The 26,076-nt window shown below is 42.7% G+C and overlaps 1 protein-coding gene across 2 annotated transcripts; it reads right to left on the bottom strand.

The window, feature by feature from the left end:
• Positions 1-621: 621 nt before the first annotated feature.
• BID (BH3 interacting domain death agonist) lies at positions 622-22,784 on the bottom strand. Of its 2 annotated transcripts, XM_061638595.1 has the most exons (7): positions 22,641-22,784; positions 17,937-18,030; positions 7,582-7,644; positions 6,387-6,609; positions 4,965-5,092; positions 3,189-3,401; positions 622-2,672 (listed from the first exon to the last, which is right to left on the bottom strand). In XM_061638595.1, exons 3-7 carry the CDS (start codon positions 7,591-7,593, stop codon positions 2,667-2,669), a joined length of 582 nt encoding a protein of 193 aa, XP_061494579.1. In that variant the 5' UTR covers positions 7,594-7,644; positions 17,937-18,030; positions 22,641-22,784; the 3' UTR covers positions 622-2,666. The 2 variants fall into 2 exon arrangements, with proteins under 2 accessions (XP_061494579.1, XP_061494578.1); XM_061638594.1 differs by lacking the exon at positions 17,937-18,030.
• Positions 22,785-26,076: the final 3,292 nt, after the last annotated feature.

Below are 26,076 nucleotides of genomic sequence, written 5' to 3'. Positions count from 1 at the left end.
ATTGCTGTTTCCAGTGTTAAAAGGGGGAGTTATTACTAGCTTCCTCATCTATGTTTATAAATGGAAGGGGTGTGTTTATTTTTCCTCTGCTGATAGCACTCTGTTGTAAGATCATGCCCCTAGCCCCAATTGCACTTTAATAAAGTCAGTTTTGAGTAAAAGATGTATGGGTTTTCTTCTGTTTAGTGTGGGCATGGAGAAACAGAGGCCAGGGGATTGAATGTGGTCTGGTAGGCCTCTCTCTCTGGTCCTCAGGTCTCTTATTCAGCCACACTCCATTGCCTACCCTTTAATGCTTTTGCCAGAATGGGGAGAGTTGGGTGATGGTATCAGGGCCAGTTCTAAAGGGTGGCTAGGTGGGGCACTGGCCGAGGGCCCCTGGGGCTACAGGGGCCTCTACACTCCCCTTCTGCAATCCATGGCTGGATTGCTGCTGCAGATAGCAGAGCAGGAGCTTCAGAGCTGCCCACCATTCCCCCGCTTCACCTACCTTTCTCTCAGCTGTTTTGCAGCTGTGTGCACTGTGCATGCAGGTTTGCCATCAATCAAGATGACAGCCGTGGTTTCCCTAAGAGGCTGATGCCTCTGCCACCATCTTGGTTGATGGCAGCAATGTGCGCGTGTAGATGCATGCCATCAATCAAGATGGCGGCAGAGGCTTCAGCCCCTTAGGGAAACCTTGGCTGCCATCTTGATTGATGGCAAACCTGCATGCCCAGTGCACGCCGCTGAAAAAACAGCACAGGGAAAGGTAAGGAGAGCTGGGGAATGGCGGATGGCTTCGGATCACCTGCCCTGTGATCCATGGTACCAATCCTGCTGCGAATCGCAGAAGGGGAGTGCCAGGGCCCAGGGTGGGGCTAGCCCTGGGTGGTATAAAAACATCTGGGTTTTTTGTAGCACAGTAGGCTACATTGAGGCCACATCTGTTATATTCCATGCATTCTTCCCTGGACCCCATGTATGACACGCCTGAGCACTGCTAAATGCTGCTCTTTAGGGTTCTGAATCTGAAGGAATTGCAGCTAGAAAAGGAAATGGCTTGGGCATATCTTAGTCTTTCTTCTGTATTTTACAAAAAAAAATATATCCTTGCTTTGGCACTCAGGTTTGACAACTAAAGGAGCAGAACATTTCAGCACTTAAAATACCTTTTTCTGTGCTACCTTAAATGACAGAAGCATCAAAAGCAGTTGTAGCTACATGGTTTCTATTTTGACCTTTTTTTGCCTTTTGTCTTAAAAAAAAAATACTGATAAAGTAACTTGGAAAGCAACTATCTTTTACTGTTGGATGTCTCATCCCTCAGCTCATCATTTGAAATACCCGATTTCAAAAATTCTAAATTAGGCCATAGTTCTAGATGCATTTTAGTTTTACGCACATCCAAGGGAGCAATTTGTATCTACATGGCTAAAACTGAGAACTAATAAGCCAGTATTCCTCCCCCTCTTTTACTTAAAGAAAAAAAATCTTTACTTCTTAACCCTTGATGATGAAACTATTTTTCTTTTTGGAAATTTTATTCAGGCTTGTAGAGTGAGGTCTGGTTCAGCCTTGGGGTGGGGGACACAAACTTTGTCCAGCATGAGCATTTTTATACAACAGCAGTTCCCTCTAAAGTTTCTAATGTAAACCAACCCAGTTAAGGAGTAAAAGCAGAGCCCAGGAATTGCCCAATTTGACAGGAGTAGGAAATTCCCAACTGCAAATAAACTTGGAAGGCTGAGCAGACCCATGCATCAAGTCACCTTAAGGATTTTTAACTGGACAAAATTCCTGTATCTAGGGTTGAGGTGGGTGCAGGCAGAAGGCAACTTCCTTTAAAGGAACCATGGCTGACCTGTGGCCACATGACGACTAAACCTCCCAGGTTTCAGGATCAGTGGCCGTACAGGCGGAGGCTGATGTAGAGGCCAAAACCACCAAAGGCCACAGGTTAGCCATCTCTGCTAAAACTTTAAAAATAGCAACTTAACTGCTTATGTAAACTACTTGAATTAATAATGATTTCCTTAAAACTGGACAGTAACTGGACATTTCTTTAACACCAACTTCCAGGTGAACTGAAAAGGTGAAACTGCTCCAAGGCTGGTGATTGTGGACAGCAGTAGCAGCATGCATAGCCTGCCCTGCCCCACCCAAAGCTTTCTTCACATTAGTGCTAGATTCAAGGCTGACAGCAGTTCCTTCCTTGCAGTGGTACTCTACTGCACCAATTAAGTTGGTATTGGTATCAAGTATATCCTGCTGGATTTAATCACATTGTTCATTCAGGCTTTGATCCCAAGTGTTCTGATCCAGCTGGCAAGTGGCAGAAGAGACTGTCTGATATTTATTTCAAAGTTGTGATTAGCTTCTATTCCCTCTTTGCAAGAGAATGACAGACTATTACCACCGCAACCCTGAGAACAAAAGTCACTTGGCTGGTTTCCTCCTGAGATGTAGAGCAGGACCAAGTATTTCAAGTAGGAAAAAAGACATTCATAACTGACATATTAAAAGCAAGGTACGCAGAACAATGCAACATTACTACTGATAAAAATGGTAAAAACAGCTTTAAAATGCAGAATAGTTGTAGTCCCTTTAAGACACTAAAATTGCTTTCTGGTATTTAAAAAAACCAAAAGTGTTTCTTGAAAGTAGACACGTTGTATTGCCTTCATTCAACTCTAGGGGAGAAACAGGAAAGGGAGATTATTATTATTGTATTACTCACCCTTCACCATGACATGCCAGGAGGGATTACAACAGTTAAAAATAAATTGTTTAAACAATAAAAAAATCAATACATCACAAAAATAACGTAGGTCCTAAAAATTTATCAGATGCCAAAAGGCCAGGGTGAAAGGGGTGCATCTGCCACATTCGCCAAAAACTATACTGAAGTTGCCAGAGGCACCCCTATGGCGAACGGGTTCCACAACTTAGGGGCTGCAACAGAAAACACATCCTGAGCTTCTGAATTAACAGTCGCATCCATTGCTCCACCCATTGGATCCTAGCTATGCATCCGCACAGCACATGATGTGAAATCAGGAAGTAAATGAAGCCCTTCCCTCATTTCATATCACCTTCAAGCGCCACCTGAATAACCTCCCCTTTGTCCCCTGCCTTCCAAAGGTGTCACTCTTCAGGCACGGAGATAATTAAATTACAATATTCAGATTTATTTTTTTTTACATCACCTCTGGTGCCAAGTTGTTCACATAATCATGAAGGTTATTGTTGATGTAGTTTATGGTTGTGTTGAACACTTGCTGTAGACGAGGTGGCACCACGTTAGCTACTTTTTTGGCTAAAACCATTGCTGCCAGTAACATGGCTCTCTCCTGCTCCATTTCCAAAGGCATCCTTTGTACAACTACCTGCACTGCTTGAGACAAGTGCCTAGTTACCTCCTAAAGAAACAGAAGAGAAAAATACACTTCTTTGAAATGCTGCCCTCCTTATTTAAAAACAACACCCAATAAATGCAAGATCATTAGCAGCCACTGATAATTAAAAATATTTAGGCTGACAATTTATAAATTTTGTTATTTTAATTATGTACAAATTTCAAATAATACATCTTTTGATAGTAAAAGTGTTTATAAAAGGAGACCAAACACTTTTAGATTATCATTTTCAGAGACCAACTGTTTATAGGCCTTCTCCATTCTACACTTTTTAAAATTATGCACTTGGCCACCAGTTTTAAAATACGGGCTGCCTTTTTCCTTTACTGCCATCTGTATTTATGCGAACTAACCTAGTACAAGCTCTTGTGCAGGAATCAAAAGGGGAATGGAGCACAGTTTTCATATACTGTAAATAACAACCCAAAATCTAACACATATTTGCATGAGAAAATTTTGCTTCACTCATTCCAACATCTGTTATTTGTCTGGGGTTTCCCTTTTTTGCTGCATCCGTTATTAGCAGCTATTCTTTTGTTCAACTGACAATGATTTCTTTTAAAACAATTCTCATGAGCAGGTGAAAAAATTTGCTGCAGCTCTTCCATGTTTAAATTTTCTTGAAACCCCATAGCAGAATATAAGTACAATCACAGGTTCTCTTCCAATGGAAATCATATGTCCAATTCTCCCTCAGTTGTGTCTCTGTTCCACCATATATATTTTATTTTGTAACATTTACACACCACTTGATAGTAAAGAAAATCCCTCTGAGAGGTTTACAAAAGACATTACAATTTTCAACAAAAGTTAAAAACAATCAAAAGCATTTTTAAAACAAAACAGCAACAGACACAAAAAATAAAACACATCAGCATCTGTGTCTGGATAGGCTTGCCTAAACAAAAAAGTTTTAAGCAGGCATCAAAAAGAATACAGAGATGGTGCCTGCCTGACATCAATAGGGAGCTCCAAAGAGTAGGTGCTGCCACACTAAAAGCATGATTTCTTTCAAGTGCAAAATGAATATTATGTGGCACCTGTAACAGTGCCTGTTCTACAGATCAAAGTGATCTCCCCAAGGGAAACTGTGAGAGCAGGCCTTTGGCTCACAGGCTTCCTTCTCACAGCAGAGAACCATCTCATTCCCTCTACCCAGAGTTCTTCCTGGAACACTGTTGTGCCCTGCGGCCAATATCACAGCTAAGTTAGCTATAAGAATAGAAGAAGCCTGTTGCTGGTGGATAGAACTTTCTGCCATGGAAATGAAGCTGAATTCCTGGTTGCCTCTCTGCCCCAGAAGTAAGCATATTCTTGACCTATAATCAAGTAAACTAAAAAGGCAGTAATTTCCAGAAGAATCCATAGCAAAACACCCCTGCCTGTTATGTCAACTATTTCTCCACCTCCAACATTATGTGATCTCTGCAGGAGGAGTAAGGACTCTTCCAAGATTTCAAGGAAAAACACAATGCTGTTCTTTGGATCCAGGATTTCATTTATCACACTAGAGGAAACCATGAAGTATTGTCTTAACAAGCTCTAGATTTCATTCATTTCACTCACCTCTTTGGACATGTTCTCCACCATAAACTGCTGTGCAAGCCTGTGTACAAATGGTGCCTCAATCTCAGCAGCCAGCTTATCCCCAATTTCAGCAAGCTGAGCTCCAATAATCCGGAAAATTTCCTCTTCTGTTAATGAATTTTGATGTATAAATAGTAGAAAGAGAGTTAAGTAGAATGGAATCCTCCCTCCCACCCTGCCTCTCTTGACAAGGTTAAAGTTAGGTTTCAAAAACACAGCAGAAAATAGACAATTTGCCAATGGCGCCACAACCACTGTGGCATAGTGGTTAGAGCACTGGATTTAGGGCCAGGGTTCAAATACTGCCACAAAGCTTCCTAGGTAACCTTAGGCCAGTCACTGCTGCTCATCCTACTTTATATTACAGGGGTATGAAGAAGATAATAAGCACTGGGCGGGTGTGAGGAATGCCATGTAATCTGCTCTGAGCTCCTTCCAGCAAAGGGACAATAAAAATATATAAATTTAGATTTCTAATTTGCTCCAGATAAAATTCCTACTGAAACACAAAACCCCATACCTGCTTTAACTCAGCCATGAAAACTAGACGCACAGTACTTCTAGAAATATTTTCATTTAGGATTTAAGTATTATTATCAAGGGAAGCCGCTGAGAACGTCTGCTTAAATTTCCTCAGGCACAAGTTCTATGCCAGCCTTTCCCAACTAGTGGGCCACCAGATGTTGTTGGCCCACAACTCCCATCTTTCCTGACCATTGGCAAAGCTGGCTGAGGTTGATGGGAGTTGTGGTCCAACAACATCTGGTGGCCCACCAGTTGGGAAAGGTTGCTCTATGCTAATGACAATCACTAACAGATCTTCTCAATTGATCTTAAAAGGAAAAGGTTGATCCCTAAAATATGTAATTTAATACTGATTTGGAGGGAATTCTCATCTGTAAAAGGAAACCTGCAAAAAGACATGGTAATGCTGGGCTCTGGATAGCTGTTATACATGAGCCTTCTTCACATAGCTCTAAATGCAGGTGTCTTTATTTTAAGATTTGCTGAAAGCTATTCTATGTCATCAGGCTTATGCAGACAATTAAGAAAACATCTTCTGTATTAGTTAGGTGATGATACATGGTTTTTATTGTATACGTATAATTGCTGTAAACAGCTTTGATTTTTTAAAAATGAAATTGTGATATACAAGTATTTTTATAAATAAGACAAGTAAGCACAAAGAGGAAATATATGAGAAGGTAACCCTTACATGTTGATGTGTGCTCTGACCACACACACCTGTGAGGAGGCTCATCTCTCACTGCAGAGAGTGTACACAAACACAGGCGTGTGTGTCTAGGTCTCCCGTCACAGATGGGAAACTTGTTTCCTTCTATAGCTATGTCCAGGATTATTTCCAAAGTTGCAGGATGGGAGACTGAGAACAACAATTACCTGGCTCTCTATCCTGAAGTTGCCCAATTCTGTTGCCATCTGTCTGAAGCTCCCCATCATCAAAAGCGTCACTCTCAAAGTGTAGTTTTGAACCCAACAACTGGTTTTTCAAAGCACAAAGCTCCGAAGCAAAAGCACAGTTGGGGGAGTTCTCTAGGAAGGAGTAGAGGAGGATGCTGGCAATGGGGGGATCCTGAAAGCTGCTATCATAGCCACTCATACCCTAAAAGGGGGGGAGAGCGAGAAAACATAACATCTATTATTTATAAACAAAAAAACAAGCAGCCAACTTCATTTAAAATGTATTTTAAAATATTTGTAACAGCAGTTCTAGTGCATGAAATCCTTTATATTCTGCATCCACAGGTTGTGTGTATCTGTAATCTTAGTGTGTGAAATCAGAGAATCTCTGTATATATTTAAATTATAAAAGCAACAACAAATGTTTCCAGCTATTAAGATACTAAAAATACCAGTGCCTGTCAAAATCTCCAGACTGCGAGCTACTTATGTTTTCTAGTATTTCATGGATAGAACTTCAATTATTTTGTAACTTTATTATTACACAGAACTTGGATATTTCTTTTTCAGCCCTGCCCTTGTCTTCATCAAACATTGCCAATAATCTCAACTTGCAAACATCAAGTGTAATTCACTGAGGTCCAATCTGAATGAGATGGACAGTTTCACAGCACTGTCTGCTTTCTCAGAGTCTTGTACCATATTTGTTATGGCATAGGCTTTTGTGAACTACAGTCCACTTCATCTGATGATGCCCATGAAAGCTTATGCCATAATAAGTTAGTCTGCCTTTAGCCAGCTACCAGGACTCAGTTCTCAAAAGTGATTCTAAGGTGCCCAGCCAGGACTACCTCGAAAGGGCAGTACTTTCCAAAAGAAAGTGCTTCTCTAAACACAAGGGATAGCTGCCTGGTTCGGCAGCATTTTGTAAACTTCTAGAGCTCAGAAGAGCCCCAGGCAGCTGGTCCTGAGCAGGGAAACCCCCTGCCTCTACGTGGCTCAGGGTAGAGGGCCAAAGCTTGCTCTTTTCCTTAGTACTTCTAGAAGAGAAAAAAGGGCGGGTGGGGATGAGATGAGAATAGGCTTCTATAAAGGTGTCTCAACAGAACTTTTCTTGGGCAAACACTAGACATTTCTTCAGAAGATAAACCCACACCATAATTTTTTATCCAACCTGGTTCATCATAGCTGCTGAAACCGGGTTATATTTGATCTTCAGAAATCACAGGTCCTCTATCTGCAAAAGGAGAAATTACAAGTAAACTTATGGTGTCTTTTGTTTAACCCTCTCTGCACTTCAAACATACCAGAACTTACCAATTCAGTCTCTGAACCCATCTGGTGATCACAGAGGACCCCTTGTCAGCTATTTCACAGAAGAAGATTTTATCTTTTTTTGCAGAACGAGGAAGAGAACAGGCCAGAGCATCTCAGATATTTTATTGTGTGTGTTGCTGCTCCTGGGGTATTTTGGGTGTGTGTACAACTATTGAACTTTTATTTTAATGGATTTAAAATGTTTCATTGTAAATCTGAACAAAACTGCATTTGTTACTGATGTAAGCCACCTTAGGAAGGCTACAGTCTTGAAAGGTAACTTAGAAACATTTCAAATAATAAAATAGTGATAAATCATGCCTTTCCAAGGCTATCTCCATATTCTGTCCCTAGGACTATAGAAAAAAGGTGGCATTCACCAGAAAGAGGGGACTCCATGACTCAGTTGCAAAGAATTTGTTTTGTATGCCCAAGGGACCAAGTTAATGACTTTTAGGTAGCAGAGCCTGAGACTTGGGGGAAGTGGATAATTGTCAGCCACAGCAGACAATACTGGGAATGGACAGACCAGTGGTAAGGAAACTCCCATGTGCAAGAAAAGCTTGGAATGAACACCCCTTCTCCTGCAATCAGGGACACCCAAGCTTTTCATTCCATGCCTTGGATTTGCTTATTTAATATATTTGTGTGCTCCCTTTCATCTATAATTTCAAGATGGCTAACACAGTTAAACAATAAATAAAATTACAACATAACAAAACTCGGTATAAAGGCAGCTTTATTAGCAGCACTAACAAGCAGCTGGAAAAAGCACAGCATAAAACCTGGTGCCATTTTCAGCTAGTGTCTAAAACTTAAAAGCACTGAGAAGGACACTGCACAACTGTCACCACCTGCCTTACACAGGTGTGAACCAGCGCTGATCCATAGTTGAAATCCACTTCATTCACCTCCTGCCAGCAAAAGCTAAATCATTTGAACCACGCTTGCCAAAAGGCCTTGCTCACTAACCCATGCCAATGAACAAAATTCTTTTCAGCAGATTGCAACAGTGCAAAAATTCCTGGAGGGAAAAAAAACTACAGGGGGAAAACAATCAAGCTGGATATTTATAGACAGGTTGTCTAGTTGCTGTTCTAAATGCCTGCAGTGCCCTCTGCAGGAATCCTGAGATGTTCTGCTCTGCACAAACAAAAGGCATTTCACAACACTCCAGAATGCTCACTTAAAAGTGGAAGGGCAGCCGTCCCCAACCTGGTGCCCTTTGGGTGTTGTTGGGCAACAACTCCCATTATCCCTGGCCATTGGCTACGCTGACTGAGGCTGATGAGAGCTGGAGTCCAAGAGCACCTGGAGGGCACCAGGTTGGGGGAAGGCTGGGAGGGAGGAAGGGTGTATACTACCACGTTCTGTCTAAAGTTTGCGTCATACCATATTGATTCTCTGCTATAGTAAGTTACTTGGCAGTGAAACAAAAACAAGCCACTAGTTAATGTGGGACAAAAGGTTTATATATTTCTGAATAGAAAATATCTTACAATGGCATTTATTTCACAAGATAATTTAATAACCTAATCAAACTAGACAGCATCAAAGCTGTAATTAACTTTTGTTCAAATGGATTATTCCTAGGATGTATGCCTATCTAATAAAAATACATTGCTATTTTCACATGCTAAGATTAGTATGTTAGTAAGTCTCGGTGCTTTCATTCCCCCCCCCCAAAAAATGTAACAGTGTAAGGAAGTGCCTGCTATCAAGATGTTATGTCCTAAACTACTTCCAAGCATTCAAATTAAAATGACTTCCAAGTAATGTTCCAAATTTGTTGGATTAGAACCTTTAAACACATACAGAGTGTGATCCTATGTGTATTCACTTCCCAGGTAAGTATAGATAGTTGAAGTGTGCTTTGCTAAAGTTTTTTCCTAATCAAATATTCCACTTCGTCTGCTTTAAGCTTTTGAGATATTTATACAGCATATAACGCTAACATGCCATACTTGTATTTAGAAAACAAACACCCCAAGTCAAACAAACATGCCAAATCAGATCCCAATCTATTTAGGACAACAGAACATTTCACGATTCAAGATTTTCCAGCCACGTCACTGAACAAAACCAAACCGAGTGCTTACATGCAGAAAAGCAGACTAGAAAGATCATGCCATACTCCCAAACATCCAATACCTTATCATGCATGCCTGGCATAGCCAGCAGCACTAGGCGATTGCATGAGCCCAGATTAACAAAGCCTTCATGATTAAGAGGTCCAAGCAAGAGCCAACACTGCCCTCTTTATTTCACATTGAGCAGGGGCCCCAGTCAAGTAGTGTACCATGCCTCTTAGCCAGCTAGACCTATGTGTGTTGTGCCAAGGGCCCTGTCACCAGAAGGATTTGTGAATGTCTGGCCTTGTTGAGCACACTCTATAGCAGGGATGGGGAATCGGTGCCCTTCCAGGTGGTGCTGGACTCCATCTCCCATCAACCCTATTCAGCACAGCCAAGTCAGGGATGATAGGAGCTGGAGTCCAAAGACCCCTGATCCACAGAAGGCCCTTGCTACTATGGCACAAGGGATTCCAGGACATGCCCTCAGTTCATGTTGAATTTGCCAATATGGAGGCAGCACACAGTGTTTTCAACCTAGTGGGCCCTAGGATCAACAGGGTGCATGTCCTTAAGGACCCTGGGAAGTCCCTGCCACCAACAGTGAATAACCTCCTCCCCCTCAAAAGTTAAAGGTCCTCCCTTTATCAAGTTGCATGAACACCTGCAGAACCCTTGCTTTAATGTTGCTCCTGAGAATATCGCTAGCAGAGCCAAAGTGAAGTCTCCACTTTGTTGTGTTGTTTTCCCACCATTCCTTTCATCTTTTTATCTTTCTATGGAATGGAATGGAATGGAATGGACTGCCTTCAAGTCAATCCCAACTTATGGCGACCCTATGAATAGGGTTTTCATGGTAAACAGTATTCAGAGGGGGTTTACCACTGCCTCCCTCTGAGGCTGAGAGGCAGTGACTGGCCCAAGGTCACCCACTGAGCTTCATGGCTGTGTGGGGATTCGAACCCTTATTTCCTACTCTAAATATGGCAGTTTGCTTGTCAGATTAAACAGACCTGCCTTATATTGTGAAAACACAAATCTTTTTTCTCTCATTTTTTTAGGGTCCCACTGTTTGCCTGGACCCTCTTCTGTATGCCTTGCAGTGCCTGACCTGAGCACCTTAAGCACAGCTAAGCCAAGACAGCACATATAGACAGAAAGGAAGTGGAGACTTGCTGAGCAATAAACTCCAAAGGGGAAAGCTCAGAGGAACCGGAACTCACTAAGACAGACAAAATTGTTTAACGGCAATAAAAACCACAGGGAAGAGGTACTGGTCTGCGGCTCAGGCTCTTACTAACCACTAACTCGGATGGTTGCATATGGAAACCCCCTGTACCAAGGGATGGGACAGCTGTGGTGCTCCTGATGTTGCTCAGCTACAACTCTCTTCATCCCCGACCACTGGCCATTGGCATCCAACATCTGGAAGGCCAGGTTCTCCCCCTCTGCCTGAAGTGAAGCAAGATTTTGTGTTGTAGTTAGGCTATGGCAGCTGTATGTTCTGCTACAGGCATGGCTGGCATCAGGAGATTGTTATGACAAGGAAGTTCCAATGCAAAGTCTGGACTATACATAATCTGTGGCTAGATGGTAGACTCTATTGTTCATAGAGCCTGCAGGGGTGATACTGCATTAATATTGCAGCCTCCATCTTGGTATGGACCATCCATCTGCTCTTCTCAGCATCTTGTGTTCTCATCAGTGTCCCCACCTAGACTCTGCCCCACCCTATTCCCATGAGCTTGCCACACTGGAAAGCATTTGAAAAAGGTACGGGGCTGCAGTGAGTTCTACTCCGGGGCTGGTTTGAGTTAGTTCAGGAGGCTTAGCCACTGAGCCAATGGAGGAGGAAGATGGAGGAGGAATGCTGAGTGCAGAACAGACACAATGGGGTCCTGTGGAGTTTGGGGAGGGCAAGGGATGAAATGGGACACGTTTTTATAAAAAACACTGATATGGTACACTCCATGGGCGTTTAAGCTTTTATCACATCAACTATGCACAGTTGCTCTTATAAGAGGTGTGGGCTCTTTTCCAGAGATGTGCTCAGCTGCAGACCAAAGGTTCTGTTCTGTGTGGGTTTCTGGCACACAAAACATCCATTCTTCACTGTGACACGACATCAGGCCCATGAATAAGGGAATAACCCCTAGTCACTAGAGAAAGAGACAACACTGAGGCACTGGATGCTGGCAGGACATGAAGCATCCAGGAATTTGATGATTCCATCATGAGGCATGAATGTGCAAAACACAATGAATGAGCACCAGGTGTACAGGAGTCATTTGCTAAAGAAGTATCTGGTAGACACAGTGCACGGCCCATTCAACTGCTTTACAAGACCACCCTCAATTGCACTGTTCTTTGCCGGTGAATAATTTAATTTGCACAATGGTAGTGACATTACTTAATTCACAAAGTGTACGTACGGCACATCCAAGTTTCTGACTGATGTTTATTCATAAAGCAGATACATGACCATTATTAGGTTTATGCCTCATAATATAATTCACTAATAGGCAAAAAACCTTGCAGTTTAAGAAAGTACCTATAGCCCACAAATATTTCTATCAAACTTTAAAAAGCAGGGAAATTGGGCAGCTATAGTGAATGCACCAGGGGAGCAGGAGACCTGACCTCCTCTCTCAGACCTACAAATTTGTCAGAATGCAAACGCAATTTGGGTTGGTCGTTCACAGTCCAATCCGCTTGCTGTGTAGCTTGGAAGAATCTGGTAACATGTGCCTCTGAGTATATGGTGAGTGGTGGCAACACTTGCCATCTCCAAAGATAGAGAATTATAGAGAATGTATGTTTGTTAGTGTTCTTCTTTGCTTCTTTCCTGTGTTACTAATGTTTCTACAGAGAATCTAAACTAGAAAATTTTATTTCCCTCATTATTCATCCTAGAAATCTGTGTCAAATTAATTTTATTAATTTCAAAGCCTTTTTATTGGTCAATGTGATAAGATGGTGAAGATTCTGTGTTTCAAATTATGTTCTATTTCTATTTTGGGTGCATTAACAGTTGAATCTGAAACTGCAGTTTGATGTAAAATCAGACTGATTACAATATGTTGCTACTTCAGCAATGACTCTTAGCTGTGGGAAAAAAGAGGATGCATGTTTTCAGCCTGCTATGTTTAAACCACTTTATTTAAGGCAAGGTGGGCACGGTCAATTAAAAACATAGAGCACACCTAGAATTTTGCTAGAGTATATTTCTCCTCCCACTGTTTTATCTTGTGCAAATTGAGACACTCCTGAGGTCCACTGGAGACTATTCTGCAGAAGTCAATGCCATTATTCCACAATTATGTTTGGAGTTTTTTTAGTGCAAATTCTGCTCTACTTCACATATTCACAGAAATAGAAACAAAAGGAAATGATTTCCTATAAGAAACTTCACTAAAATTGCAAAGGAAATCAGGCATATTTAAAGTGACCATCTGAACTATATCAACTGTCTTAATGTTGCTTCCTCCCTGCTAAAGCAATATCAGCACAGCACGTCTTCTTCTATTATTTGGGCTGACTGCAGGTCTTGCCACCACTCACCATATGCTCAGAGGCACATGTTACCAAATTCTTGCAAGCTACACAGCAAGTGGATTGGACTGTGAGAGACCAACCCAAATTGTGTTTGCATTCTGACAAATTTGTAGGGCAGTCCAATATCTCAGAGAGGAGGTCAGGTCTCCTGCTCCCCTGGTACATTCACTATAGCTGCCCAATTTCCCTGCTTTTTAAAGTTTGATAGAAATATCTGTGGGCTATAGGTATGTTCTTAAACTGCAAGGTTTTTTGCCTATTAGTGAATTTCCCTGCTTTTTAATCCGGGAGGTAAGAAATGGGATCCTGTCCAAGTTTGCTGAGAATAGACTGATCATTTGCATGCTTATTGAGTTCAGTGGGATTTACTCCCCTGCAATCATGCTTAGGATAGGTGAAACTGACCACAGGGGATGAGGGGAGGAAACACAGAGGGGAGGACTGGGATGGAAGCAGACAGGACGGGGAACGGAGAAGGACAGGTTTGATCATTTGCATGTTTAGTGAATTCAGTGCGATTTACTCCCATGCAATCATGCTTAGGATAGGTAAAACTGACATGGGGGGGGAGGGATGGAGGGATGGAGTGGGCAGGGGAGGAGGAAGAAGGAAGAGGGGAGGAGGAAGGTAGAGGAGAGGGGAAGGAGGGGGAAAAAGCAGGTCTGTTCATTTGCATGCTTATTGAGTTCAATGGGATTTACTCCTATGCAATCATAGTTAGGATAGGAAAAACTGACCATGGGGGAGGAGGAGGGGGAGGGACTGTACTGGAGGGGAGGTTTGATCATTTGTAGGCTTATAGAGTTCAATGGTATTTACTTCCGTGCAATCATGCTTAAGATAGGTAAAACTGACCATGGGGGGGAGGAGGGGGAAGGGGAAGGAGGGGATTGGAAGGGGTTGGGGATGGGGAGGGAAGGGCAAAGGAAGGAGGAGGGAAGAGGGAGGGAATAGAAGGGAGGGAGGGTTTGATTGTTTGCATACTTTCTGAGTTCAATGTGATTTATTTCTGTGCAATCATGTTTGAAAACGGAAATGGACTGCCTTCAAGTCAATCCTGACTTATGGCGACCCTATGAATAGGGTTTTCATGGTAAACGGTATTCAGAGGTGGTTTTACCATTGCCTTCCTCTGAGGCTGAGAGGCAGTGACTGGCCCAAGGTTGCCCAGTGAGCTTCATGGCTGTGTGGGGATTCGAACCCTGGTCTCCCAGGTCGTAGTCCAACACTGACCTGGGGGAGGGGCAGGGAGGAGATTGAGTGGGTGTGTACTGGGCAGAAGGTAAGCCCCTTTCCTTTATTTATTATTTGATTTATATCCCACCCTTCCTCCCAGCAGTAGCCCAGGGTGCCAAAGAGAAATGATAAAAACACTTTAAAACATCATAAAAAGACCGTAAAATACATTAAAACAAGACAACTTTTAAAACATTTTTAAAAGCTTTAAAAACATCTTTTTTAAAAAAGTGTTAAAAACATTATTAAAGAAAACATATTAAAAGCAATTTTAACACAGACACAGAAAGGGATAGGTCTCAACTTAAAAGGCTTGTTAAAAGAGGAAAAGTCTTCAAAAGGCGCCAAAAAGATAGCAGAGAGCAAAAGGAAAACACTGTAAACAGTATCATTGCTTTTCAGCATTTCCCCCACCTTTTTATTCTACAGCAGGCACATGTAGCCTCCCACCCAAATTTAAACCAAAGCTGTCCTGGCCACATCCACACCAGGCCTTTCTTTCACTTTGGACAGTCATGGCTTCTCTCAAAGAATCCTGGGAAGTATAGTTAGTGAAGGGTGCTGAGAGTTGCTAGGAGACGCCTTGTTCCCCTCACAGACCTTCAATCAGAGTGGCTGACTATTAAACCAGTCTGGCCACTGAAGCTCTCTCAGTAGAATAGCAGTCCCCTCTCAGCACCCTTCACAAACTACACTTCCCAGGATTCTCTGAGGGAAGTCCTGACTGTCTCAAGTGAAATGAAAGTCTGGTGTGGGTGTGGCCCCCTGATTAGCCAAGCCCAGCAACTGTGAGGCTTTTAGAACACTGACAGTTGGTTCTTACTGAGCATGCCCACCCTTATCACTGGCTTCCAGCCAAAATTTCTTAAATTAATTAAAAATCAGCCAGGCATTTTTTTAACTTTTAAACTGCAGAAGATGAAGGTCAGAGTATGGGGCAAGGTCATTATTAGGATTACAGGTACTCTGTGAACTTGGCTGATTTTTAATGAATTTCAACAGATTATGAGAACTCTCAGAAGTCCAAAAGGGCTCTGAGGGTTTTTTCTCTCTTTTTAGACTTTGAATTCTCGATTCTGTCTAACCGTTTTGTGTATCACCATGAATATTTAGAGGGTTGTTAAGCAAGCGTTTCTGAGTTCAGTACTATACGTTTTGTAAGGTTTTGTTTTGAAATAAGCTTATGGGAAGCATCAGAATGGCATGGGGGTATTTTTAATTTAACATTGCGGAATGTGAAAAATCCACACTGGCTATAGTATACAGCCACTCTTGTGGCTGTATAATATAGAATTTACTTCTAAGAAAAGACACTTACGACTTCAATCATGTAATGATGCAGCACTCCACAATATTTGTCATCATATTCATCATCGCAGCCAAGACGAAACATATGCTCAAGTCAACAAACTAAAAAATGACTCAGGTTGCAAAGGTCAGATTTATTAAGGAAGTAACTGTCAGCATCACACACTATGCTCCCAAGTGCTGGGAAACATTTTGTGCTTCAGGAAGCAGGAGTGAAATAAGCTTGTGGTTCATCAGGTGCACTTTCTTGGTCCAGCTGAAAAGCATTGTATTAGGTGCATGTATTAATATTGGATGTGCTTCCATCTATTTATTTTTTTTAAGTTTGTTTTGTGGACAGTTATTTATATTGCTTGCTTGCACTGAACTCCAATAGTTAGAATAAGGTGATGGTGAGATCATCCCTTAATTCCTCTAGCTGGGGTAACTTTTCTTAGTATTTCTTGCTGTCCGTCCAGGTTTCTAACTCCCAAGTGTGTAGGATTTAAAAGTTTGGCGAGAGCCCTCCTGTAGCTCCAGAAGGCTGTGTTTTATTCTTGTACCTCAGGGTGTGATTTTTGTGGCTTATTTATAGTGTTGTTTTAACTTACGATTGATGTATTGTATCTTTTGTTATATTAATATCCTGTTAACTGCATTTGGGTCAAAGAGCAATATAAAATTTTCCCTAATAAAATAATTAAACAATAGTTGGTAGTTGCAATCAGGATGGAGTTTTAAGTAACAGCAGCGATAATAGAAAAACAAGGTGCTTTTAAAATGCTCATTTTAAAGTTGTTAATTTTGGGCTCCTTAAGAGGTCCTTATGCTTATACTCTCATTCCAATTTGTTTTATTTGTACCCCACTTTCCTAGCAAAATGATACAAAGAGCCAAAGTGGCTTATAATAATAAAAAAATCAAAACAACAACAATAAAATTACACATTAAACTAAAATACAAAACAACAATAATTGAACAAATAGGCAGTGACACTAAAACTGCAAGAGAAACACCATAAGACAGCAGGACTCTTGTTCTATTTTAGCTCTTTGTATAAATCTTTATGAGGTGAATTGTTTTAGTAAGGAGTATGTAAAAATTAAGAATAAAACCATATGATAAATCATTTAGAGTTTCACTTGGCAAACAGGAGACGCATGTTCAGAACGTCTATTTTTGCTGGCTTACAGGCACAAAATTACTGGTCACAGGAGGGACTACACGCACATTGTAAGAGATGCATGCATGGGCAGGTATTTGTACAAAAGAGCCTGTGGATCAACACAAGAGTTTACACGATGCCAATTTACAGAAATATTTTTGCCTCAGGTAGTTTAACAGCCAGCTGCTCCGTTGAAGAAATAAAATAGGCAAAAACAGCAAAAAGGCTGTTGACACTGGATATTTGCTAGAGGCTGTTCTCTTTCCTCAATCAGCTCAACAGAATAATACAGTATCTATTAACAAGATCAACCATCCCATAAGGCAGCCTTTCCCAACCAGTGTGCCTCTAGATGTTGTTGGACCACAACTCCCATCTTTCCTGACCATTAGCAATGCTGGCTGAGGCTGATGGGAGTTGTGGTCCAACAACATCTGGAGGCACACTGGTTGGGAAGGGCTGCCATAAGGAGTGTGTGGGGGGGGAATTACAGATATAGCAACAGAGTAGCTATGACTAACAGAAGCAGAGCTCCCTCAATATTCCAAATGTAACAGAGACATCTTATCTAATCCCACAAAAGAATCTTAATATTAAAAGATAACAGGGACTCGTGTGCATGCAAATAGTTCACAAAAGAATGATGCTTCTACAGGTTCTGGCTCGAGTGCCAAGACTTCTATTCTTGCACCAAAACAAACAACGATTCAGGATGAAACTTCTTGCAAGGAACACATGCCTCCAATTATACGGGCAAAAGGAAAATATAATTTCAGGTTTTTCACTTAGTTGAGATGTAAACTCAGTGGGTCACTGGTCAAAAAGCCTGTTTCAATGGGTTCTTAATAATAATAATTCAAGGTTGAAGTTAGATCCGCAACCAACAGGTTAAGTCACCTTGGTAAAGTAGGTCACTGTCTTCAGAAAGCCGCAGATATGGTTGCTGTTTTCTGAATGAGGGAGACAAACTCTGCTTTCCTCACCTTCGCTCCTGTAATGAATCAAGCAATCTCTGAATTCAACACTTGCCCCCTTCCAATGTGTCAAGTGTGGTGTCCATATTGTTTTTGCTTTGTACCTTGCATTCTTATCTGCATTTACATGTTTGTTTGGTGCTTTAAGAATTGCTGGGGGGGGGGGAAGAGAAAAAAGAAGGTGACTTCATTACTCATACAAGGGCCATACAATCAAAGCTGTACAAAACTGGCTTCTACTGAAAACAGCAGGTTTCCCGGAAGTCCAGTCCAAGGAACATGATGCTGCTTGTGACCAAATTGTGGTGAAGATACTTCCACAGCAGGCTGACTGCTAAAATGATGTAGTTCTACATTCAACCTAGGCTTCCATGAAACCAATCTTAAAATCCACATGGATACAACAATCACAGACACCTCCTGCCCTGCAACTTTCCTTTCTTACTATTATCACAATATGAGAAGTGAGCAAACTGTGATGCTCAGCACTACTCAAAGTAGTTAACACATGAAAGCACAAAATATGCAACCTGAATTGGATTCAAAGCACATGTATACGTCTGTATGTATTCTTTGGCATTTATTCCTTTTTAAAATATTAGCAAGCAGGTGGGAGAGATCCTTTCCTGCATTTTAGAAGAGCTAGCATCGAAACTCATACAAGTACATACTTCACACCCAAAGCAGCTACATGTATTTTGTATTCTTGTCTTGTACATTAGTACAAAATCATATATGGCCTCTCTGGGGGACGCAAGAGAATGTTGGTTGTAAGACCGCTCCTCCATCTCTTTGCCAACCCATTCATCATAGAGGCTTCTCCTACTGTTATGTGTGAACCACAGGGAGCTGAATATGGCAAATGGGGCAGTAGCAACTGAGGCTGGGCAAAGGACTGGAACTCTCCAAGCCACCCAGTAAACCTGGCAGTCTCTTAGCTACTTTATATATAGAAAAACTAGTTCCCAACATTCTATCACATTCAGGTGTGACCAAGAACATGAACCCAGGATGGCACAAAGCAGCAACAGCAAGCTTGATTCAGAGAAAATGTTTGGTGTGCCTTCCCTCCAATGGTGTCCCCGAGTGCACTCTTTACTGTATCCTATGTAAAGTGAATGAATGATTGCCATTAATCTGTATGGGTGGTATTTGGGAACGTGATTGTGGCATGGGCAATGTCTATCTCATCCCATTCCACTCCTAATACAAGGTGGCCCCATGTCAATAAGAAGGGGGGGGAGAGAGAATGTGTGAGATGCATTATACCTCACATGTCCTTCTAATAGTCAAGTTCTCCCTACACACACACACACTTTACCTGCTGCAATAAAAAACATTTCACTAGTTGCATAAAGAAAATCCTATTTCTGGTTTCCTCTTGTCTGGTCACACTGGCCTTCTGAGACAGTATATGAGGAATAGGGACTCATGGTCATCCAACTATCATCAGCGCCAGCAAACATACTCAAAGGTCAGGAATCATGAGAGTTACAGTCTAACAACATCTAGAGCTGGGGTCCTCAACATGATGCCCGTGGACACCACAAAACACACCCATTAGCATCTGCCATGGCCCCCTGCACCTCCCAATTTTATATTTAAATATATTTTAATGAGGGTGGGGTTTTTGTTGTTGGGAGCGTTGCCCGTTTTATTTGTTTTGAGGTAGTGCAGGTATATTGCCTTTTGGGGGGCAGGATTCTTGCACTGACAGATTTTCTTCTGTGAAATTGTCATTTTTTCTGCCCATGAGAGTTTCTAACATTTTCAAATATGCCCCTAGATTCAAAAGTTTAAGGACCTCAAATCTAGAGGTCATGGATTCCCCATCCCTGCAGTACACCCTCCTGTCCACAAGTGGTGCTGATGCTAGCCAAATGCAGGCAGGATATCATAGAGATACAGGGTAGGTGGTATACAGTAGGGATACAAAAGAATTCCACTCAATTCGGATATGGTATCGGATTTTCCATTAATTTGCTTATTCTCCATCACTGCAGATCAGATTTTTATTCAGCAATTTTCCATGGCTATTAATATCAATATTTTGGGGGAGGGGGAAATGGATTGGTAAAAGCAGCAGATAGCAGACAAAGAATGAACTTGAATTAATACCAGGTTGACAGAATACTTTTGAACTGGCATTGGCCAATGGATCCCATTCCTAGTGTAGCATAGCTACTTCCAGCCACGTTTTCCATGAAGGTCTTGAAATACAAAAGGGTTATATGCAGTACCGGATTTTTTTGGGGGGGGGTGCGCTTGGCCAAGATGTCCTCAGTGAGTCCTACTTGCTTTCCCTCTGGCTTCAACCAGGGTTGTGGAGTTGGTATGTCAAACCTTCAACTCCGACTCCTATTTTTCTACTGTCCGACTCCAACTCCTTCATAAATGGCAAATGTATATTAATTTTTCTACTGTCTGACTCCGACTCGGACTCCTTCATAAATGGCAAATGTATATTAATTTTTCTACTATCTGACTCCGACTCTGACTCCTTCATAAATGGCAAATGTATATTAATGTATTAATATTAATAAATTAATACTAATATTAGAATATTAATTTTATTTTGAAGGAGTCAGTACATTTCTACCAACTCCAACCAAAATTGCTTCCGACTCCGACTCCATAGCCCTGGCTTCAACTGTGGAGAGCAAACAATTGCTGTTGTCACCCTTACCTTGCTGCTCATTTGTCTGTCCCCAGCTGCACTTTGAGGGAGAGGGGTGCAGGCAGGGCTCCAGCAGTTAGCAGCATGCCCCCTTAACGGGGACAGGCCTTGCCCAAGGAGAACAACCCTCAAGCCCTCCCCCCTCCAGGGCTCAACGTGCCTCTGTGGGCATCTCTCAGGCAGCCAACAGTGGCTCTGGCTTTGATAAAAAGGCCTCTTTCTCCTTCAGCTTGGCCTGTCCAGTCAGGGACCCAACAAGGTGCCTCCTGAAGTCATGCCTAGAGATGTGAAGGCCCGGAAAAAAACTGGAAAAATCTGGGGGGAAAACGGTTGTTTTCTGGAAGCCTTTTTTGGGTTTTTTTCTGAAAAATTGAAAAAATTGGGAAAAAATGACAAAAAATGGATTATGGAATGTTTTATTTTAGCATGATGAATAAAATGTTTCATTGAATCTTGGTCCCCTCTTTTTTCTCAGTTCTTTTTATGGGAATGGATGCTTTATGTCTGCTTGACACTGGAGGACTAGCGGAGACGCAAATAATTTTCTTTGTTATTAATGTTGATGGTTTCTTCTGGTTTTTTTAATTGTTTTTTGCCTGCTCCTCATAAACTGGAAAGAGATTCCTTATGGTTCAAGTGTTCCTTATGGTTCAGGATCTTGTAGATCCATTTGTTACCAAAAAAAGTAAAAAATTTAAAAAGTTCAATTTGTAATAATTGTTTGAATAAAATGTACTTTTAATATACCAAATGTGATAATTTATACCAGACCAACTTGTACATAATTACATTTGATGTTCTTGAAGTAGCAAACTGATAATCTGTAAAAAGTGCTAATATTGCATTTTTTCAATTTTTCTGAACATTTCCATTTTTTTCTAGGGAAAACCCCTGGAAAAGAACGGGTTTTTTCCATGGCTTCAAAATATCCGGACATTTCACATCTCTAGTCATGCCCGCCCTCTCTTCATCTTAGCAACGCGTATTCCTGGAGAACATCCCAAGGAGGAAATCTTTAGGCAACCTGCGCCCTGTTGCGTTTGCGTGCGTGTCCTGTAAACGGAAAAAAGACCACGCAACAAAAGATAAGGCAGGAAGCCTAAAGGACGCCTGCCTACCCACCCACGGGAAGCTAAAAATAGAATAACACACGAAATAACGGGCCGTTCACTGCCTTTTCATGGTCCCTGGAACAATCTACCAACTGAGGAGAGGCAGCCCTGGAGGGGTCCCGAAGGCCTCCCGCCAAGAGTGGCAAAAACCACGCACTTCTCAAGAAGGCGGGAACTTTCCCTCGCGGCGCTCCCGGGGGCAGCTAAACTCCACGCCAAGAATGGCAAGCCGATCCGCGGTCTAAGAGGGGATCTACCTCTGCACCACCATCACCACCCCTCCCCCCAAGCGTTTTGAACTATAGGTAACGCAAAAGCAGCCCATCGTGGTTTCAGGAGGCATTTCCCCATCCTCGCCCCTGCTTCCAGTTCCAACTGGATTTCAGCGACCCACTCCCAGCAGGTTTGTTGTGTCGCTCGGAAGGCTGCATAACACTAGGACCGGATCCCATCCAAAGGTGCACCCCCGGTTCGGACTCATTCTCTCCCTCTTTCTCACTCTCACGTCTTTTCGGGCCAACGGCGGTGATTTTTGTTGGTGGGGAGGGGCGCTGTCCACTGGCTGCCAACCAAGCCGATGGGAAGCAAAAGGAACGCAGGCTCCCGTTGCAAAAATGCAACAAGCTTTTTCTTTCTTTTTTTTTAAGATGCTTGAATTATTTTACCGTTTGCGTCTTTGCCGCCTGGGCTCTTTGGGAGGAAGGGAGGGATATAATTGTAATACATTAATTTTAAAAACCGCGCGCACAATTCGTGTCAAAAAAGAGGTAATGTTAAAAGGGCAGACGGGAATAGACCCCTCCACCCCACCCCACCCCACTTCTTAGAAGCCACTTACCATACAAGGCGGGTCTCCCCAGCTCAGGTGAGAGAGCCCCGCAGCCTCCGGTCTCTTTTTTATCCCCTCCGCTTCGAGCAGCGGATTTGCCACAAGGGGACTGACTTCACTTCCTTCTCGCCGTGCGTTTAGCTGCGAGCTCCTCCCCTCCAAAAGGCCTCTTTTTTAAAGCGACACGGGCGGCTTTTAACGGGCTCGGCTTCACTGTGAGCAGTACCTTAGTCAAGGGAAGAGGGCTTGGGGGAACCTAGACGTTTCTGATTCAGCAGTTTCTGATTCAACCAGGGGGTTCCTGTGCGTTTCTGAGTGAGCTCATTCGTAACAGAGAACAAACTTCCCTGCAAACAAATAATCAAAAAGTTTGCCCATGTCCACCCCCGTGGGTTATTAAGACTTTCGCTCAATTAAAGACAGCCTATTAATAATGTGAGTTTATGTAACTATGCAACTCACGATTAATCGAATAAAACTGCATCGGTTTGCATAGGATAGTACAATGATGATGGAAGAGATGAAAACACCTGTTTTTAGATGTTGCATGCAGAGTGAAAGCCAGTGTGGTGTTATAACAGGTTTCCCCATCTTCAGGCTTTCCAAACGTTTTGGATTCCAACTCCCAGCAACCCCAGCCAACATGGCCAATGGTCACAGATGATGTGACCTGGAGTCCACCAACATCTGGTGAGTTGGGGAAGTCTGGGTTAAACTAGGCCTAGGAAGACCCAGGTTAAAATCCACACTCAGCTATGAAGGCCACAGAATTACCTTGGGTCAATTGTCATCTCTTAGTCTGACCTACCTCATGGGCTGTTGTGGGGATAAAATGGGGAGAAGAATCACATATGCACTTTTGAGCACCTTTGGAGGCAGCACAAGATATTAAATGGCTCATCACTTGGGGTGAACTTTGTTTCTTGTTCTCATTGGATTTCATTTATTGATTTATAAGTTTTGTAAGTTTTGTCCTCTGTGGCGCAGAGTGGTAAGCGGCGGTAATGCAGCCGAAGCTCTGCTCACGGCCAGAGTTCGATTCCAACGGAAGGAGGAAGTCGAATCTCCAGTAAAAGGGGTCGAGGTCCACTCAGCCTTCCATCCATCCGTGGTCGGTAAAATGAGTACCCGACCTATGCTGGGGGGTAAAGAAAGGCCAGGGACGGAACTGGCAATCCCACCCCATATATATGGTCTGCCTAGTACATTGCAAGACGTCACCCTAAGAGTCGGAAATGACTCGCACTACAAGTGCGGGGACACCTTTACCTTTGCCTTTAAGCTGTCAAAACTGCTGAAGCTATTGAGACAGGAAGTGAAGTGGTGTCTGCAAATGAACTTTGCCTTTGGCTCCTCAGTTAGCCTGCTGCTGCCCTCAGGTGCAGTGACAACATTGGCATCACCAGCGGTTCAACTGCCACTCCAATCCGTTTCGTATGTAGCATGGGAAGGGGTGCTATCTTGGTCTGCGCCTCAGACAGCAGAATATCTTGGGCTAACCCTGCTATAGAGCTCAGTAGGACTGCAGCCTTAATTAGGTATGACGGATGACATCTCTGTTGTCTTTTCGGCACCTGTTGAAGACCTTCCTCTTTCAACAAGCTTTTTATGTAGATACCTTATCCCGGTCTGCATCCGTACTGGAATTGTTTTTTAAGATGCTTTTAATGCTTTATCATCTGTTTCCTTTGGGAGGAACAGCAGGATATAAATTTAATAAATATCATTAGTAGTAATAATAAAAATAATTAAGTGATATGGCCATTATGTCAAACACAGTGACATAACCATTAAGTCCTACCCATACTCCCTGGTTGTCTTTTCTGCTGCAGGTCTGTGTTCTACCTCCATCGTTGGAGGCCGTATGCTTCTGAATACCAGCTGCTGGAAACCACAGGAGGAAAGAGTGTTGTTGTGCTCAAGCCCTGTCTGCAAGCTTCCCACGGGCATCTGACTGACCACTGTGAGAACAGCATGCTGGAGGAGATAGGCCACTGGCCTGACCCAACCTGCTCTTCGTATGTTCAGACCCCTTCCAAGAAGCCCAAAAGAACCCTATCATTATACTAGTTAAGTCAGCAACACTTTCATTAATCCTGAAGTTTGGAAGCAAGATTCAGAGTACATATGATTCATCTAGATACTAGTTAAGTCAGCAATGCCTGGATCCTGAAGTTTGGAAGCACATGGCTCCTACTGGGAGGAAGGGCGGGATATCAATCAATCAAATCTCAAGATTCTTCAGCCTACTGACAGACCGCCTGTTCTTGTACGTAGGCACAGGGCCGACCTAAAGTGCAGCAGGAGGAGGCGGCACCGTCTTGTGCCTGGCAGTAGCATTGCTTTGTCCTTGGAGGCACTGCCACCTCCTCACTGTCGCTTCACCCTGGCCACAGCCTGAGGAAGGCCCTGGAGGAGATTGGCAGCTCCAGGGTCTGTCATCTCATGAAGTTTGCAGAAGTCCCCAGGCTGTTGTGGGGATTATTACAGCCACCTATGACATCAGTGACACCACGCAGGTGGGTGAGGAAGGCGTAGAGGGGCTGGGCTGGGTGGGCAGAGAGATGTGAAGGGGGAGACGAAGAGCTGTGAGATTATCAGGCGGGTGGTCAGTCTGCAAGGGGGTGGCAGAACAGAAGGGCGGAGAAAGAGGCATGAAATTGCAGGTGAAGGTGCAACAGGTGCAACATGGGAGTGCAGAACAGAAAGAAGTGTCTTCAGCATTGGGGTTGGGAAGGTGAAAAGGGGGCTTAGTAGTTGCATGGGGTGGGAAGGAGAAGGTCTAAGGGGTTAACATGGGGGAGTGGTAGGGAGTTGGCAAGCAGTGGGACAAAGCCTCCTTGTGTAAAAAAAAATCCCTTTCAACCCATCATGTGACACAAATGACTAACAGGTCAGTCATAGAATCATCGAGTTGGACGGGGCCTATAAGCCCATCGAGTCCAACCCCCTGCTCAACGCAGGAATCCAATTTAAAGCATACCCAACAGGTGGCTGTCCAGTTGCCTCTTGAATGCCTCCAATGTTGGAGAGCCCACCACCTCCCTAGGTCATTGGCTCCATTGTCCTGTTAGGAAGATTTTCCTGATGTTCAGTTGAAATCTGGCTTCCTGTAACTTGAGCCCCTTATTCCATGTCCTGCACTCTGGGATGGCCCTTCTCTGTGTGGCAACCTTTCCAGTGCTATCTTGAACAGTGCTATCATATCTCCCCTCAGTCTTCTCAAGGCTGCCCAGTTCTTTCAGTTGCTCCTCAAATGGCTTTTATTTTATTTTATTTATTTTATTAATTGCATTTCTAAACCGCCCTATAGCAACAAGCTCTCAGGGCGGTGTACACAAGATAAAACCACAATTAAAATACGAACAAGTGTGGATTATAAAACATATTTAAGAACAGAATTAGAATACAAAATTAAAATAAAAATTACAATTACAATTAAGTT

The sequence above is a fragment of the Rhineura floridana genome, chromosome 8, assembly GCF_030035675.1.
Source record: "Rhineura floridana isolate rRhiFlo1 chromosome 8, rRhiFlo1.hap2, whole genome shotgun sequence".
Classification (NCBI taxonomy): domain Eukaryota; kingdom Metazoa; phylum Chordata; class Lepidosauria; order Squamata; family Rhineuridae; genus Rhineura; species Rhineura floridana.
The sequence above is the reverse complement of the archived record's forward strand: the minus strand, read 5'-3'. Positions and strand labels throughout refer to the sequence as shown.

Bases quoted from the DNA above. Each gene is read 5' to 3' on its own strand.
- BID (XM_061638595.1), bottom strand. The intron at 5,093-6,386 runs GTAATTGTTGTT...ATTCATTAACAG, and splicing joins ACTTCAGGATAGAGAGCCAG to AAGAGGAAATTTTCCGGATT. The intron at 3,402-4,964 runs GTGAGTGAAATG...CTGTTTCTTTAG, and splicing joins TGGAGAACATGTCCAAAGAG to GAGGTAACTAGGCACTTGTC.